The sequence below is a fragment of the Rhinoderma darwinii genome, chromosome 6 (assembly GCF_050947455.1).
Source record: "Rhinoderma darwinii isolate aRhiDar2 chromosome 6, aRhiDar2.hap1, whole genome shotgun sequence".
NCBI lineage: Eukaryota > Metazoa > Chordata > Amphibia > Anura > Rhinodermatidae > Rhinoderma > Rhinoderma darwinii.
In genome coordinates this window covers 106,358,682-106,378,135 of record NC_134692.1, presented here as the reverse complement: position 1 = coordinate 106,378,135, position 19,454 = coordinate 106,358,682, and the positions used below count along the sequence as shown (strand labels likewise).

Here is a 19,454-nt window from a genome sequence, read left to right as displayed (position 1 = left end):
TGTCGGAATTTCCTAGACTCCTCTATCTCCTACACACACTTCCAATTTACCTTACACCGGCGGATGAAGAACAGAATAACTTCCTTTATAGGACTTTTATATAGGGAGGGAAAAAGACACGCATAGCCTTCCACATCCTGCAGCAGCTGAAGGCTAATGGGGGGATTAATTTCCCCAATATCAAACAATATAACCTGGCGGCATTGCTTCGTTTTGTCTCTGACTGGTTCCATGACACCTCATGTTACACGTCTACCCCTATTGACTCTGCTTTCTTCCTGGTTCGGGCATTTGCAGCTTTTCTAAACCTTCCTTACTCTCAGTCATCAATTGACACTAGAAACAACCCTTTACTCTTTAACAACTGGCGGGCCTGGCAAAAAATCAGAATGCATTTTCAGCTCTCCCCTTCGCTGTCCCTCCACCTGCCATTGATATGCAAACCCTAACTTCCAGGATGGCAACCCCCATGGTATCTTTCGTAGGTGGTGTGCATTGGGTCTGACACTCTTTTCACATATTGGAGAGGAGGATGCTTAGGCTGTCTGAGATGCGGGTTGAAGTTCCCGACCATACCCATTGATCCCTTCCATTATTCACAAGCCAATAGCTATATCACAAATGTTTTTAAACAATTGCCAGAGCGGGATTGAAACCCCTATCTTCTCCAAGGCTTCTCTAGACAAAACATACACAAAGGTCAAATATCCAGGAACTACCAGTTCTTACACCTACCACTAGACTATGCCGCAACTCAAACACCACTGACTAAATAGCAGATTGATGACCTCACTTACTCCGTCATTTTGAAATCTTTGGACCAAGCTCATAAATTTCTACCCTCGGCCCGATTTTTAGAGATGAGACTTAAAATAGCACACAGATCCTATCTAACTCCACTTTTAGCCCACAAAATAGGTTTATATCCCACCTCTCAATGCTTTAAATGCCACACCATGGAGGCCAATTTCCATCATTGTCTCTGGGCCTGCCCTAATATTCTGACCTTTTGGTCCCGTATTCGATCATACACAACTCAGAACCTAAAGAACTACACTTCTGATACAGCACTCTGGACAATTTTTGGCTATATAGACCTGGACAAGCACAGATGGTTCCCAGGGGGCATGTAGATTATTACATTATGTGGCAGCAGCCGTTGTGAAGGGCATTTTACAAGCCTTGCTACATGACCAGACCCCACCATTTACGCTTTTCCTGGATAAACTCTTATGCTTATTTAAGATGGATTAGATGGAGGCGTCTCTCCATAAAGATTTCCAAGTGGAGCAGTTCTTTGCCACATGAGAAACCTTCATCTCCCTACTTCCACAGAGAGTTAGGACGGATATTAGGAACTTCTTTCAGCACACTATCTGGTTTCAGGAACAGATACTTCTAGGAAACACACCAGTGAGAGGGTGTACAGGATTCTGGAGTGGTTGAAGTATTGGTGGGAGTCGTACACTCAGATGGCGTGTTCTCTTCTCTCGGACACACCGGCAGCGTTTACAGTGGCATGGAGATGGGTGGTTGCCTGGTCCCCGTCCCACCTCTTTGTCCATGGTTGCATTAAGCCTTGATTAAAGAGGCTCTATCACCACATTATAAGTGGCCTATATTGTACATGATGTGATCGGCGCTGTAATGTAGATTACAGCAGCGTTTTTTATTTAGAAAAACGATCATTTTTGACGGAGTTATGACCTATATCTTTATGCTAATGAGTTTCTTAATGAACAACTGGGCGTGTTTTACTTTTTGGCCAAGTGGGCGTTGTACAGAGGAGTGTATGACACTGACCAATCAGTGACCAATCAGTGACCAATCAGCGTCATACACTTCTCCCGATTCATTTACATAGCACATAGCGATATAGCTATATCGCTATGTGCAGCCATATAAACACACTACAACGTTACTGCAGTGTCCTGACAATGAATATACATTACCTCCAGCCAGGACGTGATGTTTATTCAGAATTCTGACACTTCGCTAACGCAATCCCAAAGCTACAGCACAGCAAACACAATCTCGCGAGATTACGCTGTAAAGTGTCATTTCAAAGAGATTACGCTCGCTGTGCTGTATTGTCGGGATTTCACCACTTTATTAGCGATTTTAGATTTATTCTAATGAGTTGCTTAATGCCCAAGTGGGCGTATTTTTACTTTAGACCAAGTGGGCGTTGTACAGAGGAGTGTATGATGCTGACCAATCAGCGTCATACACTCCTCTCCATTCATTTAGGCAGCGCATAGGGATCCTTTTAGATCGCTATGTTCTGTCTTATACTAACACATTAACGATACTGAAGTGTTTAGACAGTGAATAGATATTCCACGGGATGTCTATTCACAATCTCTGCACTTCGTTACTGTTTTTATGGTAGTTACAGCAGAGCAAAGCGTAATCTCGCTGTAACCTGTCATTTACGGCGTAATCTCGCGAGATTACGCTTCCTCTGCTGTGACTACCACAGACAGAGTAACGAAGTGCAGAGATTGTGAATAGACATCCCGTGGAATGTCTATTCACTGTCTAAACACTTCTGTATTGTTAATGTGTTAGTATAAGACAGCACATAGCGATCTAAAAGGATCCCTATACGCTGACTAAATGAATGGAGAGGAGTGCATGACGCTGATTGGTCAGCGTCATACACTCCTCTGTACAACGCCCACTTGGTCTAAAGTAAAAATACGCCCACTTGGTCTAAAGTAAAAATACGCCCACTTGGGCATTAAGCAACTCATTAGCATAAATCTAAAATCGCTAATAAAGTGGTGAAAATAGATCGTTTTATTAAATAGAAAGCACTGCTGTCATCTACATTATAGCGCCGATCTCCTTATGTAGGAGATAGGGCACATATAATGTGGTGACAGAGCCTCTTTAAGTTAGAGCGATCTCTGAGTGAAGAGAAGCCCTGCTTTGCCTTTACCCACTTCAGTTGTTTCGAGCCATCTTATAGACACCTCAATTTAAAGAGCTCTTCCATTTAATAGTACACACTTTAATTTTAGATGCATTCTAATGCAATATCATATAACATTTATTTAATCCATTGCAATTTTGGTTCTCATAATGTGCAAGAATACCAATATGGAATTTTTGTAAGGCTCTTTTCACATCTGCGTTGATCATTTCTGTTGTTCTGCTCCGTTATAGTAGCAGAACAACGAAAATTATGGCAGTGATGGATTCGTCACATGGTGGATACCAACAGCGCTGATTAAATCTATTGATTTTAATGGGTTCCGTCTGGTGTCCGATACAGTTTCCGTCATGCTGCGCTATTTTGTGCGGAATCTGTGACACAGATGAAAACATATACTATTGCCTATAGTCGCTTGTATCTGTAGATAAGATGTTTACAGTTGGGACAGTAGTGGTTCACATCTTTGCAACTTTTGACACAACAAGGTATTAGGAAGCAACCAAGAACACATCTGTAAGAAAAAAAGAAAAGAAAATAATCTTGAAACATTTTTATTTTCTTGAACCTAAGGACATTTCTAATGTTATCTGACAAAGCAATAATACGTTCCTTTAATAAGGTTCCTTTTATAAAAACTCAACAGTCACCAATCCTGACAACTATGAAGTGACATATGGGATGCCATCATTGTCTATATGGCATTACATTTTTAAATGCATACGAACTATTCTACTTACCCAAAGAAGAATAAAAGGCAGCATAAGAGGGTGGTTAAGCACCCAGATTTGTATTTGATGTTGGTTGTACATGGCAGGTTGCAAGCAGGGCACACAGCCAGTCCGGGGTTATATGTCAAATCAGTCTTCAAAATGACTTGAGGCACAAGAACTATTTAGGACATAAACATTAAAATCGTAATTTAGTGACATTTACCCTGTTTAAATTGGGCGGTTATATTTGTGCTGTGCAGACTTACATGGTTGCGGTTGGTTTCCTATTTCATTGTATGGAGGAGGTGAAGGATAAATCGCTGGATTCCAGCCTTTGACGGAGATACAAAATGTCAATTATATTGTTAGAATCATTGCTAAAGGAGTTCCAGCATAAAACTTTCCTCTATGCATTTCCTTTCTTTTGTATCCACTCCTGGCTTTGACTAAAAAAACTGCGTCAAAACTTCATCAATCCAGTCTAAGGTCACTTTTAGATGTATTTTGGTCAATATTTTGCATCAGGATTTATAAGTCAAAACCAGTAGTGAAAACGCAAAAGAAAAAGTATAATGGAAAGATTTGCTCCTGGTTTTGGCTGCCAAATACTGATGCAAAGCACTGATTTTAATGGTAATTATTTTCTTAAACAAAAGAATTACCATTGAAATCAATGGCAATTCTAAAGGAATCGTTGCTTTCCATTTGGAATCTTGTTCATCTCTTCCTCTGACCTAAGAGAGATAAACGGAGCTTAACGCTCGTGTGAATGGAGCCTGAGTGCTGCTTATGCACCTGCAGCTCATTACAATGTATCAGTGTATGTAAGAGATAAGTGCAGCGTCCAAGACCGAGATCTGTGCTGCTGCTGTGCTCAATGTTGTGTGTGCTACTGTGATAAAGTTCAGTGGCGTAACTATAGGCGTCGCGACCGGGCCCCGAAGCCAGGGGGCCCGCGGCCCCCCCGCACCACATCAATAAAAAGTTACTATATTAACTGGGGCCTATGTAATAAACTACACGAGCCCCTGTTACTATAGTAACTCACAGTACTCACCCTCTACAGCGGAGGTCCTGACGTCACAACGCCGTGTGCCGCGCAAAATATCCCGACCCTGGATGGAGTCAGGACCTCCACTGCGGCCGGAGATGTCAGTGTCTGCTGGAGATAATAGGTCGGGGTCCGACTCCAGGGACCCCCGCAAATCAGCTGTTTTGAAGGGGCCCAAGCGCTCGTACGAGCGATACTTCCTCTTCATTCTAGTCACTTTGTGTCGGCGATTCACAGTGTGAGCAAGTAAGGGAAATTAAGGGGATGCAGCGCTCGTATGAGTGCTGCAGCCCCTTCAAAACATTTGATTGGTGGGGGTCCGGGAGTCGGACCCTGACCCATCAGTTATTGATGGCCTATCCTGAGGATAAGCCATCAATGTTTAGGGGCTGGAGAACCCTTTTAAGACTACCATGTGGCAGGCTTAGATACAGGGCGCAATGAGACAGTATCACACAAGAAGAACTTTTGCATCGGGGGCCCATGAGCCTTTAGCTACACCCCTGATAAAGTTTATTAGAAAGTTTATAACATTTCATGAAACAACATCTAAGCTATACTAACACAAGACTAGAATTAACAATTGCATTTCATTATTAAAATTATATTCAGGTTTTGGTTTTTTTATATCATACCTGCTGCTTGATACAGGTGGTGTCCCTCAGCGTTGACATTATATGGCGGAGCTGTGAAATTTAAACTGTATCCTGGAGCATCGGCTGTGCCTATGTATAGTGAAAAAAATAATTGTTCATCAGGAAATACTGATTGTTTGTATATATTCTTCAGAACACGTCATTAAATAGGTTTATCATCTTTCAGTACAGAAAAATATTGTGAATATTTAAGGTGGAGCTCCACATTTAATTTGCATTGTATATATAGTTAGCAAATGAAAAATATAGCATCAGTATGTTTTTACTGTTTACAGTTTAAGGGAAAAAATGCTACCTGGAAAAATCAATAAACAGGCTGGTTGCTGTTGATGGACTTTTTTTTATTTAAAAGACAAATTACTCCTAGTAAATCCTTCCAGTCCTCACCCCCTGCCACATGGATCTTATTTTATAAGTGCCTATATTACACACACATATATATATATATATATATATATATATATATATATACCGCACTAAATAAGCTCTTTGTCAGATTGGCTTTTTTGTTAATAACACGATACTCTAAGTTATCCTTACTATGTAACATGTGAATACCAAGGATAGCTTTGGGGAAAGGTTTCCTTGCTTTACTATGTGTTAATAATAATTTAAGTATAATAAACCAACATCCGCTAGTCTGCTTGCTGATAGTGTGCAGGTACCAATACGAGATTTTTTTAATATACATATATATATATATATATATATATATATATATATATACACACTTTTCACGTAATTAACTCAAACCTAAAAATAATATAATAAATCTGAAAAAAATATATATACTTTAAAGGCAAAATATTTTACATTGGATTACAGTTGGCCAATGTAAATAAAAGGTGAAGCCTTAAAGAATACTTTATTTGTGAGCCATCAGAGTCTGTAGTTAGACTTTGTACACTTGATGTTAAGGTTACTGAACCTGCATAAACACTAGAGCGATCATGAACAAGGCCCCATACTGTAATCATCACAAGAAATGAATGCAGTCAGCCGGTTAGTACATTCCAAGATAAACTATAGGTGCAGTAGAGAGATATACTAGTCTATGAGGCATATGAATGGACAGAGCAGCTCCCATAAAGATTTACCGATATATGTAGGCAGTTCTATAATTATCATTTAAGTGGATCTGTCACTTCTGACAGGGCAGCATAAAGCAGTGATGTTAGTGTACTATCACTTTTTAGTAATGTTAGGTCCTTTCTGAGTATTTAGATTTTATACTTACGGTGCTCGGCCAGCGATGCAGCCGACGAGTCCAAGTACATGCACATATTCACGCTCCCCCCGCCCTCTAGATGCTGATTAACAGTATCAAACAGCGGCTGGGAGACGGGGGGGGGGGGGGTGTTTGGCGGGAGTATGAATATACCAATATACTTAGGCCTATTCCACACAGTGTATTTTGCAGGCAGAAAAAATCTGCCTCAAACTTCCTTCAGGATTATTTTGACCTTCCTGCACTGTCTTACGCCGTTTTTGGCCCAGGCCATTGAACACCGCGGGCAAAAAAGACGGAGCTAAAACTGCTTTTTCTGCCACCCATTGATTTCAATGGGAGGTCAGAGGCAGAACCGCAGCAAAAACGGACATGCCGCTTTTTTCCCTGCAAGCGGCTAGAAACTGCTCGGGAAACAAAAACGCCTCCGTCTCCCATTGAAATGGGAAGCGAGTTAAGCAGTTTTTTTGCGCTGATTCTGACAAAATTGGCGGAAAAAAACCTCAGTGTGAACTGGGCTTTAGACTCATTAGCTGAATCGCTATAGTGATAGTAAGTGATAGTACGCTGAAATCAGCTAGCCTGTCACTTCTATGCTGCCCTCAGACAGGGCAGTATAAGAAGTGACAGATCTGCCTTAAATTAGAAAAATAACAATGGTCAGTAAACTCCTGTAACCATTTAGGACTAAGCTATAGTGTAACCAAATTCCAATTCTGTAACTTTACATTTTCAATTCTGTAATTTGTTCGTTTATATGCCTCATAGGATCCAGCTAGTGATCATTGATTTGACACAAATGTAAAAAAAAAAAAAGTTCCTATCTATGTTGCAAATTTTTGCTAATCGTGTTTTGGGGCATATAGTTGAGAAATAGATTTTCCCCCAATAAATGTGTATACTAAACTGTATGAAAAAATGTATGCTACTATGTGTCAACTTTTATTGTATTTTATTGTAAAAAAAAGAGCCAAAAACATGTACTGTAGGGTAGCAACTTTCATTACTTATACAGCAAAAGAAAGAAAAAATTCTAGTTGTTTACCTGTCGAATATATTCCGAAAGTACCCATAAAAACCCATGGGTAGGCTACAGCATCTGGGGATGGGCAGTTCTCTCTCAAGTTTTCAGTGCCTATCTTTGGCCACTTACTACTTACCCAATATGGGCTGGGAGGCGTTAATGGGGCCATTACAACCTATTTGACACAGGTGACTGGTCTCTATCTGTTGTGTCCGCGGCCGCTGACCGCCGGCACGCTGTACTCGCTGGCAGCCATGACTGTGGGACATTGAAGGCTTGTCGCCGTCTCGCTCCCATGAGACACTAACACTTGCGGCTGCACTCTCCTGCCTCTATGGTGCGCGCTCGCTCGTCCCCGGCCTTAAAGGACCAGCACGCGCACCAACAATGTGTACCCTACCTGTCCCCTTACATCCTGGATTATATAAAGGGTCCTGCCCCTCCACTCCTTGCCTGACCGTTGTTGTTGTTGTATTCCTCTATTAGTCTAAGCAAATGGTCCCTTAGTTGTATCCTGCTCCCAGTGTTCCCGTATCCTGCTTCCTGTATCCTGTAACTGTGTTTGTTCCTGAGCTGTTTCTAGTGTTGGAGTCGTGTTGTTCCATCTGCCATGTTCCGTGTCATCTGCCACGTCCAGTGGCATCTACTACGCCAAGCAACATCTGTTCCAAGTATCTGCTACACCACGTGTCTGCTTCTCATAGTATCTGCCAGATCATCTTCCCAGGTACTCTTACCCCAGAGACTGTTATTGACAGTTTGGCCAGCTGCTACTCCGCTATGGCGGAGCGGCCTAGTGGGTCCACATACCCCACAAGCGTGACACTATCATGACTTATTTTGTAGACCACCCAACCTAATCCCCAGGAATACTGATAGGGCCTTTCAGGAGCCACCTGTTTCTGAACACCCCTATTCTGTGAAGCAACTTTGTACTACTTCCGTACATATAGCAAACAATGTTGAAGCTTGGAACAGAACTATAGTATGGTTTCAGGAAAAATATATTTGTCAGCACAGAAGACTCACATAAAATCCTATTACAGTATGCAAGTTTTCTATGGTAAATATCCTATACAGAAAATATGCAGCGTAATAATCACGTGTAGTTTAGACTAGTACTGAAGTCCAGAAGGTTGCCCATTCTAGATCATAGGTACAGACAATGTTAAACTGAACAAAGTGGCTTTACCAGGTTTTGTTACAATACATTACACTAATGTTTTAAAGGTGAATACTTTATATTAAGTTCAATACGTTAGACACTTATAGATGTGTAATGTTACAGTATGGGACGCCTTTTACATAGAAGACATAAGAAACAATATATGCAACTCATACAAATACCTGTTCCTGGGACTTGGGATGGGTAACCCATATTAATGGTTGTGGCTGGATATTCTGAAACTGTGGCTTGCTTTTCCACTGCAGACATATTTACGAGGTTACTGGGGACAAAATGTAATTATTAAAACAGAAGACACTTTTCTAAAGGTTAACCAAGCAATGACCTATCAAACGGAAAGGAATTTTACAACAATTATCAGATGTGTGTAAAGGAGAAGGTAAGGAGCAGCAGTCGGACCCTCTCATGAGACAGGAGGTGATGTTTAGACTGCCTCTGATTCCAAAAATACAAAGCAACTAAACTGGGATCATGGATCAAAGCTGCGTACCAAATGTGCAAAGCTAAAAAGCAGGCAAATAGCGTGCACCGAGGATGGACTACCTTTCCTACATTTATAGTGACTTTTGACACTTGTGGCCATATATAAGAATGATCATGCAAAAATTATTATGTGAAGCAGGTACTTGAAGGGGTCGAAAAGTTTTGAGGTTACCTCCACATGAAGGCACCTACAAATGTACTTCCACACCCATAGATCACGCTGAAGGGACACCAGGATCTTGACACTGTATACACCACCCAAGAAGGGAGGGGTGATAGGGGATGATATACTTATCTACAAGTGAAGCACATGTCCTTATGACACATAGTTTATCTACCTATTTTTTCAGATAAGAATAAAAAAATACCTTGTACAGTTGACCTCCAATTGAGTAACTGATATACAACATATATTATAAAGAATGGGACGGGAAAGAAGGGGAAAGGGAAGGGAGAGGGAAGGAAAATGGGAAAATAGGCAAGGGTTACCACTGGCAATTAGGCACCCGGCTCAGCATGTGTTATAAAAGTGTATGAAATTTTATTGAACAATTAATAAAATATGACAAGGTAGCACAAAGTGCAACACTATGTCAAAATTGACAAACATAACACAGATACTAAAAATAAACAAGCAGAGAAAACGTCACACACCCGGCCGGGTATCTAGTGATGCATTCATATAAATATTTATCTCACATTCATGTTTGTTTGCGTATATGATAGGAGAAATGTAGCATAAAATTTACACTCTCAAATTTGAACATACATGAAATTGAATCAAAAATTAAACCCGTTCAGGTGAAGAGTAGTGTGTCGATCATTCAATTGGTTGGTTTATGCCATACCAAGGCTGGAATAATTAGCATGAGGTAATGAGGTAATTTTGACCTCTTAATGCACATATATTCATGAATCAACATCTATAACCAGTATATGTTGCTAAGTCAGAAAGGAACATCAAACAGTCACGTGGACACAATGAAGGCAAAAGGATAGAGCTGAAAGATTTATCCAATAGCGTGTATCAGATCGTATACTTAGCGTCAGTGGTATAGCTTCCAGGAAATCAATCACAGAATAGTCGCTAAGTTCCTTTTTGTTAATTCGCCAAGTCCATGCCTTTTCAGCAGTCCACGTTGTAGCTGGCAGCCCATAATTGAGCCAAAAGAGGACAGAAGATAATAGCAGCGATTTAAGAGAAACTATCCGTCCCAGCAGGCTTCCTTTGTTTAGCAAGCAATACGTAGCACCAAAATCCAAGCAGGGTATAGAAGAGCAAGGCACATCTGCATCGGCCGGAAAAGTCTTATTCCGTCTGGGCTACATCGGCATGAATGCCGTACGATTCTATCGGGCATGTGTGGCAGGGCAGGTGACTCCACAGATGGATTCACACACTACTCAATCTCAATCTGTGACGTCAGGAAAGAGGCGTGCGCTGACGCGTTTCGCCACCACGTGACTTCCTCAGAGCCTACGCTCCTAAATCTACGCAGTTTACTGTGTGGTATAAATAACACAATAACTTTATTCAGCGGGTTGTTTCGATTGCAGTGATACCAAATTTGTATAGATTTTGTATGTTTTACTACTTTTACACAGTAAAAACACTTTTTCAAAATTATTTGTTTTTGTGGCTCCATATTTGAAGATAACTTTTTTATTTTTCCGCCGATGAAGTTGTATGAGGGCTTTTTTTTTGCGGGACGACTTGTAGTTTTTATTGGTACCATTTTGGAGTAGATGCAACTTTTTGATCCCTTTATATCACATTTTTTTTAAGGCACGATTCACAGAAAACAGCAGTTTTTTATTTGATTTTTTTACGGCGTTCACCGTGCGGGTTAAATAATGTAATAGCTTTATATTTGGGGTCGTTACGGAAGCGGCAATGCCAAATATATGTAATTTTTTAATTTAATTTTATTTATTTTTTTAATAGTAAAGCATTTTGTAAGGGGAAAAAGTGGGTTTTTCACATTTTTTTTATTAACTTTATTAAACGTTTTTTGTAACTTTTTTTTACTAGTCATACTAGGGGACTTTAATATGCGATCCTCCGATTGCTTCTATAATACACTGCAATGCTTTTGTATTGCAGTGTATTACTGCCTGTCTGTTTAAAACGGACAGGCATCTGCTAGGCCATGCCTCTGGCAGGCATTTACTAAAGGCAGACTTGGGGGCCTTTATCAGGCCCCCGGCTGCCATCGGAGACACAGACACTCCATGATCTTATCGCGGGGTGTCAGTGGGATGAGAGGGAGCTCATTCAGCGCCGCATCTGAAATACACTTTCTCTGCCTCCCATTGATGTCAATGGGAGGTCAGAGATGTAAACTCCCGAAGATTTGGCATGTCGCTTCTTTTTCCCGCGAGACGTTTTTTGCGCTCGCAGTAGAAAAAACGTCTCCGCCTCCCATTGAAATCAATGGGAGGTATTTTCGGCCGTTTGTTTGGCGCGTTTTCCGACGTGGTTTCCAAAACTCAGTGTGAACTGACCCAAACCTTGTACAACCAAAGAAAAGCATATTATTTGCTGAGTTACTCAAGCTTTGATGTAGATATAAACTGAAATGTTGTTAAATAAATTATGCTTAGCAGATTGTGTTCAGCCGCATTAGGTATTAACATAAAATAAAATAAAAATCTGCCAGGGACTAATACATTTAAATAAAATTACCAATCAGAAGATGGCAGAGATATTATTCTGGTCTGTAGTATAATGTAACCATGCTGGACATACTGCCAAGTACCTGTCATGATCCTGACCCAAGAGTCAGATAACAGTGGTATGTTTCTTATCTTGGTATGATCTGTCACCTTGGTGCCAAGGTTTAACAACGCTGGGACCTCCATGGTGTTTTTTTGTGCACAATAGTATCTGTATTTGCCAACAGCTGGGGTGTCATAAGTAGGGAACATAACGCTTAGATTAGAGGTTACCTGTCATTTCATTTGACTTTTCAGGATAAGCTACCATGTGTTTGTACATGTGGTGTAGCACTATTTCTGGCCATTTTATGACTTTGTACAGTTTTTAGCAGTTTTCCCCTTTGCACGCTATAGCTGTAGTTTGCACATCTCTCTGATCTGGGGGGTGGAGACTAGATGCCATATACTACACCCAGTAAGAAGAGGAGAATCTGCTCCATAACCTTCTCTCTCACTCAGAATCAGCCCCAGGATCATGCAGGGCATATATAGAGAAGTACTCAGGGCCGGCTCCAGGTTTATGTGGGCCCTTGGGTGACATAGACTTAGTAGGCCCCTTTGAGGGGGAACTCACGTCGGCAGTAAAATGGCAGAAAACATCACTTTGTGCCACCATATAGATGTTAGGCCCTGTTTATGCCCCCTATAGAAATTAGGCCCACAGTTTGTACCCCCATAAATTTAGTGCCCTGTGTAGATAGTGCCAAACAGCCCCCCTCCCAGGTTGTGCTACACAGCCCCTCCTCCCATGAAGTGCCACACAGCCCCCCAAGTAGTGCCACACCCCCCCTCCCTTGTACTGCCACACAGCCGCCCTCCCTGTTCATGCCACACAGCCCCCCTCCCTGGTAGTGCCACACAGTCACCCCCCTGCCAACCCCCCTCATTACTCTCAATTTGCAGATTGTCACGGCGCAGGGTGTGAACCCACTGGGCTGTACCGCGTAGCGGGGTAGCAGCTGGCCAACAAGGTACAAAACAATGTCTATAGTTCGGAACGGGTACCTGAGGCAATGTAAATAGTAGCGGAAGCAGGAATTGACTTTCACAGCAGGTGGCACTGTGGGTGCAGCGGAAGGCACAATTTGACTTTCTCAGCAGGTAGCACCGTGGATGCAGCGGAAGACTCGACTTGACTTTCACTGTAGATACGATAGCACAGGATACAGGGTACAGGCAGCAGGAACGGGTAACACTGGGAACTGGAAAACACTGGGAGACCATTTGCAAGACAAACTTAGGTATGCAACAATGCTCAGGCAAGGAACCAGTGGGCAGAGCCCCTTTTTATAGTCCAGCAGCCATTCGGGCTAATAATTGATGGGTGACAGCAGGACGCGTAGTGGGCCATTAAGGCCGTGCACGAGCATCGATGTTCTCCTCTGGCTCCAACGACCTCTCCTCTGGACCAAATCCCCTCCAATCCACCAAATAAAACGTCCTTCCTCCCACTTTCTTGGTGGCCAGGCTCTCCCTCACTTCGAAAGTTCCAGATGAACCACCAGGAGCCACTGTGGAACTAGGAGTCCTGGAGTAGCGGTTCAGGACCACGGGTTTTAGCAAGGAGACGTGGAAGGAGTTAGGGATCTTGAGGGTAGGAGGCAGTCGAAGCTTGTACGACACAGGATTGATCTGTAGTACTTGGCGAATCCCAGGAAGCGTTGTATGGCCCTTAAGCCTTGGGGACGTGGCCACTACAGGACAGCCTTGACTTTTTCACGGTCCATCTTGAGACCCTGATCAGAGATGATATAGCCCAGGAAGGGTAGAGACTTCCCTTGGAACACGCACTTCTCCAACTTGGCGTAAAGTTGATTCTCCCTTAATCTAAGCAACACCTGGCGGACATGGCCCTGATGAGTCACAAGATCTGGGGAAAAAAATCAATATATCATCGAGATACACCACAACACAGACATAGAGGAGGTCACGAAAAATGTCATTCACAAATTCTTGAAATACTGCGGGAGCGTTACACAGGCCGAAGGGCATGACCAAATATTCGTAGTGTCCATCAGTGTGTTAAATGCAGTCTTCCATTTGTCACCCTGAGGGATCCGGGTTAGATTGTAAGCCCCCCGCAGTTCAAGCTTTGAATTTTTTTTCGCCCCCTGTATACGGTCAAAGAATTCCGAAATCAACGGCAAAGGGTACCTGTTCTTCACCGTGATCTGGTTGAGGCGTCGGTATTCAATGCAGGGTCGAAGGGATCCATCCTTCTGTTTGACAAAGATAAACCCGCCTCCGGCCGGGGATGAATGCTTTTGTATGAAGCCCCTCTCCAGATTCTTCTTAATGTAGGCTGACATAGACTGGGTCTCTGGCAAGGAGAGAGGGTATACTCTACCGCGAGGAGGGGACGAGTCAGAAACCAAGTCGATAGGACAATCATATTCTTGATGTGGTGGCAATGTCTCCCTCCTTTTTGTTGAAGACATCAGCAACCCGAGAGTAACAAGGAGGCTGCCCTGCCAATGACTCATGCGGAGAAGTCTGGGATGGATGGACATGCCCCAGACAGCGGTCGAGACACTTGGGGCCCCACTGGAGAACCTCTCCGGAGTTCCACTCCAGGACTGGGGCGTGAAGACGGAGCCAAGGCAAGCCCAGCAGCACAGGGTTAACGGCCTTGGACAGGACATACAGGGAGATGAGCTCAGAATGAAGAGCTCCCACTTTAAGTCTTAATGGCTTGGTCACAGACAATAGTGGGTCGGTCAAAGGCAGTCCATCTACCGAGGCAATGATCAACGGTCTCTCCAGCAAAACAGTAGGCAATAGAAGAAGATCCACAAGGTCTTGGAAGATGAAATTGGCTGCAGAGCCAGAGTCCAGGTAGGCAGAGACTGGATGAGGTCTCTTGCCAGCGGCGATGGTCACAGGAATAAACAGTTTGGACGAGAGTTCTCTTTTAAGTGCAGTGGCGCTCAGGGTTGTCTCACCAACCAATCCCAGGCATTGGGGTTTCTCAGGCCTCTGGGAACACAGACGCACAACATGGCCAGCGAGGCCGCAATAAGACAGAGTCCAGAGGTGCGCCTGCGCTGTTTTTCTTGAACAGACAGTTTAAGCCGATCCACCTGCATTGGAAAATCGGGCACAGCAGGAGAACAAGGCAAGAGGGGTTGGTGGAAGTTTGGCGCCAGTCTAGGAAGCCGTTTCTTCTGTAGAATCTCTTGAGAGCTCTGTGAAGGATTTGCCTGACACAGCATCTGTGTCGACGCCCGTGGTTAATCAGCCTGCATCTGTTCCTAGGTCTGCTAGAGTGACTCGATCTGCTACCACTCAGGCTGGTAGGCTGAGGAGTGGGAGAGCCTATCGCAGCCTGGCCAGGCTGTTCTAGCTCCCGCCCTTGGTCTACTTATAGCTTCAATTGCTGCTTGTCCTTTGCCTGTGATTCTCTTGTTTCCTGGCTCTGCTGTTCCTGCTGTTACCAATGACCTCTGCTTCATATTGACCCTGTCTTGACTGACTATGCTCCTGCTCTGCATTTGTTACCACGTATACTCCTGGCTTGACTCGGCTCGTTCACTACTCTGTTGCTCACGGTGTTGCCATGGGCATCTGCCCCACATTCCTTTGCTTTTGTGTTCCCTTGTCTTGTTTGTCTGCCGTGCACATATTGAGCGTAGGGACCGTCGCCCAGTTGTACGCCGTCGCCTAGGACGAGCTGTGCAAGTAAGCAGGGACTGAGTGGTGGGTCGATTAGGGCTCATCTGTCTGTCTCCCTATCCTGACATTACAATCTCTCTCTGAGCCTTATGTCCATACGGGTAGCCAGTAGAATCAGGTCATCCAGGGCAGCTGGGAGATCTCGAGCAGCCAGTTCGTCCTTGATCTCAGGCGATAGGCCATGCCGGAAGGATGCTACCAAGGCCTCATTGTTCCAGGACAATTTTCCTGCCAGAGTCCGGAACTGGATGGTGTATTCGCCCACGGAAGCGTCCTCCTGACGCAGGTTCAAGATAGCAGTGGCTGCCGACAAAGCTCGTCCAGGCTCCTCAAATACGGAACGGAACAACCGCACGAACCCCTGGAAGTCCCGGGTCTCGGGTCCCTGTCATTCCCGGATTAGATTCGCCCATGCCAGGGCCTTGCCGGCGAGTAGAGAAATAATGAAGGCGATCCTGGCTCCGTCTGAAAGAAATGCTCGGGCGTGCAGAGTGAAGTGGATTTGGCATTGATTCAGAAACCCCCTGCACGAACATGCGTCTCCATGGAACTGAGGTGGCAATGGCAGCGAGAACCGAGGGTCCGAACTGGGACTGCGAGGAAGTGTACCAGGAATGTCAATCGGAGGAGCTTGAATAGGAGTGGTGACGGAAGTAACTAGCGCACCTAGCTGCTGTGCCATGGAGTCTAGTGCCACATAGAGTTGGTCCTGTTGTGCTTGCAGATCCTGCAGGTCCGCCTGCATGGCTTGTGAGGATGACAGGCTCTTGAATTGGCCAGCGGGGTCCATGGCCTGAGCGTACTGTCACGGCGAGGGGTGTGGACCCACTGCGCCGTACCGCGTAGTGGGGTAGCAGCTGGCCAACAAAATACAAAACAATGTCTATAGTTCGGAACGGGTACCTGAGGCAATGTAGATAGTAGCGGAAGCAGGACTTGACTTTCACAGCAGGTGGCACCGTGGGTGCAGCGGAAGGCACGACTTGACTTTCTCAGGATCTTTTGACCGGTTTACCATCTGGTTGTCCTGCTGCGCTATTGGTCCGATTCCGTTTTTTATCCTGTGAGGGTTATGCTATTTTATTGTGTCTAATGTTGTCTATTTGCATTTGTCTAAATTGACATTAATAAAGGAATTTTTGTATTTTTTCAATTATATGGTCGTGACCGTTTTTTCTTCTTTGGTTTAATCTATCAGTCACGAGGACCATTGGTATATTCAGGGTTATTGCTCGGTTAGCTAAATGTAGATAGTAGCGGAAGCAGGACTTGACTTTCACAGCAGGTGGCACCGTGGGTGCAGCGGAAGGCACGACTTGACTTTCTCAGCAGGTAGCACCGTGGATGCAGCGGAAGACTCGACTTGACTTTCACTGTAGATACGATAGCACGGGATACAGGGTACAGGTAGCAGGAACGGGTAACACTGGGATCTGGAAAACACTGGGAGACCATTTGCAAGACAAACTTAGGTATACAACAACGCTCAGGCAAGGAACCAGTGGGCAGAGCCCCTTTTTATAGTCCAGCAGCCATTCGGGCTAATAATTGATGGGTGACAGCAGGACGCGTAGTGGGCCATTAAGGCCATGCATGCGCGGGCGCGCACGCCATGTGGGAATCAGTTCGAGGACCCGGAAGTGAGTGCCGGCGTCTCGTGTCCATGGCTAGGGCCGTCAAGGGGTAAGTCTGAACGATGACCTCCGGCCATAGACGTTACACAGAAGTCTTCAGCAAGAAGGAGGCTGAGACGCTGCCCCCACATCGGGCTTATGACTGCCCTATTGAACTGGTTCCTAATGAATCCCCTCCACGTGGACGGGTATACTCTCTCTCCTTGCCAGAGACTCAGTCTATGTTGACCTATATCAAGTAGAATCTGGAGAGGGGCTTCATTAAAAAAAATCCTCCTCCCCGGCCAGGGCCGGATTCTTTTTTGTCAAGAAGAGATATGGATCTCTTCGGCCTTGCATCGACTACCAGGGCCTCAATCAAATCACGGTCAAGAACAAATATCCGTTGCCACTCATTTCCGAACTATTTGACCGCATACGAGGAGCCAAGATTTTCTCTAAACTAGACTTGCGTGGGGCTTACAACTTGATCCGGATCCGCTGGTTTGACAAATGGAAGACGACATTCCACACCCAAGGCGGGCACTATGAATAACTGGTAATGCCCGCGGTCTTCCAAGAGTTCGTCAATGACATCTTCCGAGATCTCCTCTATATCTGCATTTTGGTCTATCTCGATGATATTTAGATTTTTTCTCCAGATCCGACGACTCATCGGAGACATGTCCGTCAAGTTCTGCTGCGATTAATGGAGAATTCCCTGTATGCCAAGCTGGAGAAGTGTGTGTTTGAGAAGAATTCTCTATCCTTCCTAGGCTACAACATCTCGGATCAAGGCCTCAAGATGGATCCTTAGAAGGTAAAGTCCATCCTGGAATTGCCACGTCCCCAAGGCTTGAGGTCCATACAGGGTTTTTTGGGATTCGCCAACTTCTACCGGCAGTTTATCCCAAAATTCTCTTCACTGACAGCTCCCATCTCTACCCTCACCAAAAAAGGTATGAACGCCAAGGTGTGGACTCCAGAGGAAGAATATTCATTTAACAGCCTTAAGAGTGCCTCCACGTCAGTCTCAACCCTCCATCATCCTGATGTATCTCATCAGTTTTCGTTGGAGTCTGACGCCTCCTCTGTTGGTGCAGGTGCACTTCTGTTCCAGAGCGGTTCCAAAGGGAAGGCAGTGGTATGTGACTACTATTCCAGACTTTTTTCTCCCGCAGAGCGCAATTACTCTATTGGGAAGCGGGAGTTACTGGCCATCAAATTGGCTCTGGAGGAGTGGAGACATCTACTAGAGGGCACAGCTCACCCCATCCTGATATATACCAACCACAAGAACCTCACCTATCTCCAGTCGGCCCAACGGTTGAACCCCCGTCAAGCCAGGTGGTTGCTGTTCTTCACCCGGTTCCAGTTTGTGCTCCACTAGCGTCCTGCTGACAAAAATATGAGGGCCGATGCCTTGTCCAGGTCGTTCGAGACAGAGGACACCGTGGAGTCTCCGAAAAGTATCATTGATCCGTCCTGTATTATTTCTGTTAATCCTCTGTAAATTAGAGACATCCCTCCGGGGAGGACTTTTGTGCGTCTGGCAGACAGGAGGCGAATGCTTCGCTGGGGGCACAGCTCCAAACTGGCTGGGCACACTGGTGCTCGTAAAAACCCAAGATCTGATTGCCCGTCATTTCTGGTGGCCCATGTTGCCCAAAGATATTGTGGACTTGACCTGTACTGTGTGCGCTGCCAACAAGGTTGCTCACTCCAAGCCTGCTGGTCTTCTCCAAACTCTGCCTATGCCCAATGCTCCCTGCAGCAAATAGCAATGGACTTTGTCAGAGACCTTCCTTCCTCTGCTGGATACAATACGGTCTGGGTGGTGGTGTACCGGTTCTCGAAAATAGCTCATTTTGTTCTGCTGACCGGCCTACCTTCTGCTTCTTGACAGGCTAACCTCTTCATTCAACACATCTTACGCTTGCATGGTTTGCCTCTTCATTTCGTGTCTGATTGTGGGTTCAGTTTACCTCGAAATTCTGGAGAGCCCTCTGTAAACTCCTAGATGTGAAGTTGGACTTTTCCTCAGCCTACCATCCCCAGTCCAATGGTCAAGCCGAGAGGTTTAACCAAATCATGGAGAATTATCTATGACACTCCATCTCCATGCAGCATAATGACTGGGTACAGCTTCTTCCTTGGACCAAGTTCTCGTAC

The 19,454-nt window shown here is 44.6% G+C and overlaps 1 protein-coding gene across 1 annotated transcript in view; it reads right to left on the bottom strand.

Annotated features, from left to right (window-relative positions):
* Window positions 1–3,052: 3,052 nt before the first annotated feature.
* Window positions 3,053–19,454, bottom strand: part of LOC142656403 (lipopolysaccharide-induced tumor necrosis factor-alpha factor homolog) — a 50,395-nt gene continuing 33,993 nt past the window's right edge. Inside the window, exons 2-6 of the mRNA XM_075831329.1 lie at window positions 8,958–9,058; window positions 5,338–5,427; window positions 3,918–3,983; window positions 3,679–3,829; window positions 3,053–3,452 (exon numbers count right to left, since the gene is read on the bottom strand). Of these exons, the coding sequence (XP_075687444.1) occupies window positions 3,344–3,452; window positions 3,679–3,829; window positions 3,918–3,983; window positions 5,338–5,427; window positions 8,958–9,045 (504 nt within the window). The 5' untranslated portion in view covers window positions 9,046–9,058 and the 3' untranslated portion in view covers window positions 3,053–3,343. The remainder of the gene's footprint in view (window positions 3,453–3,678; window positions 3,830–3,917; window positions 3,984–5,337; window positions 5,428–8,957; window positions 9,059–19,454) is intronic.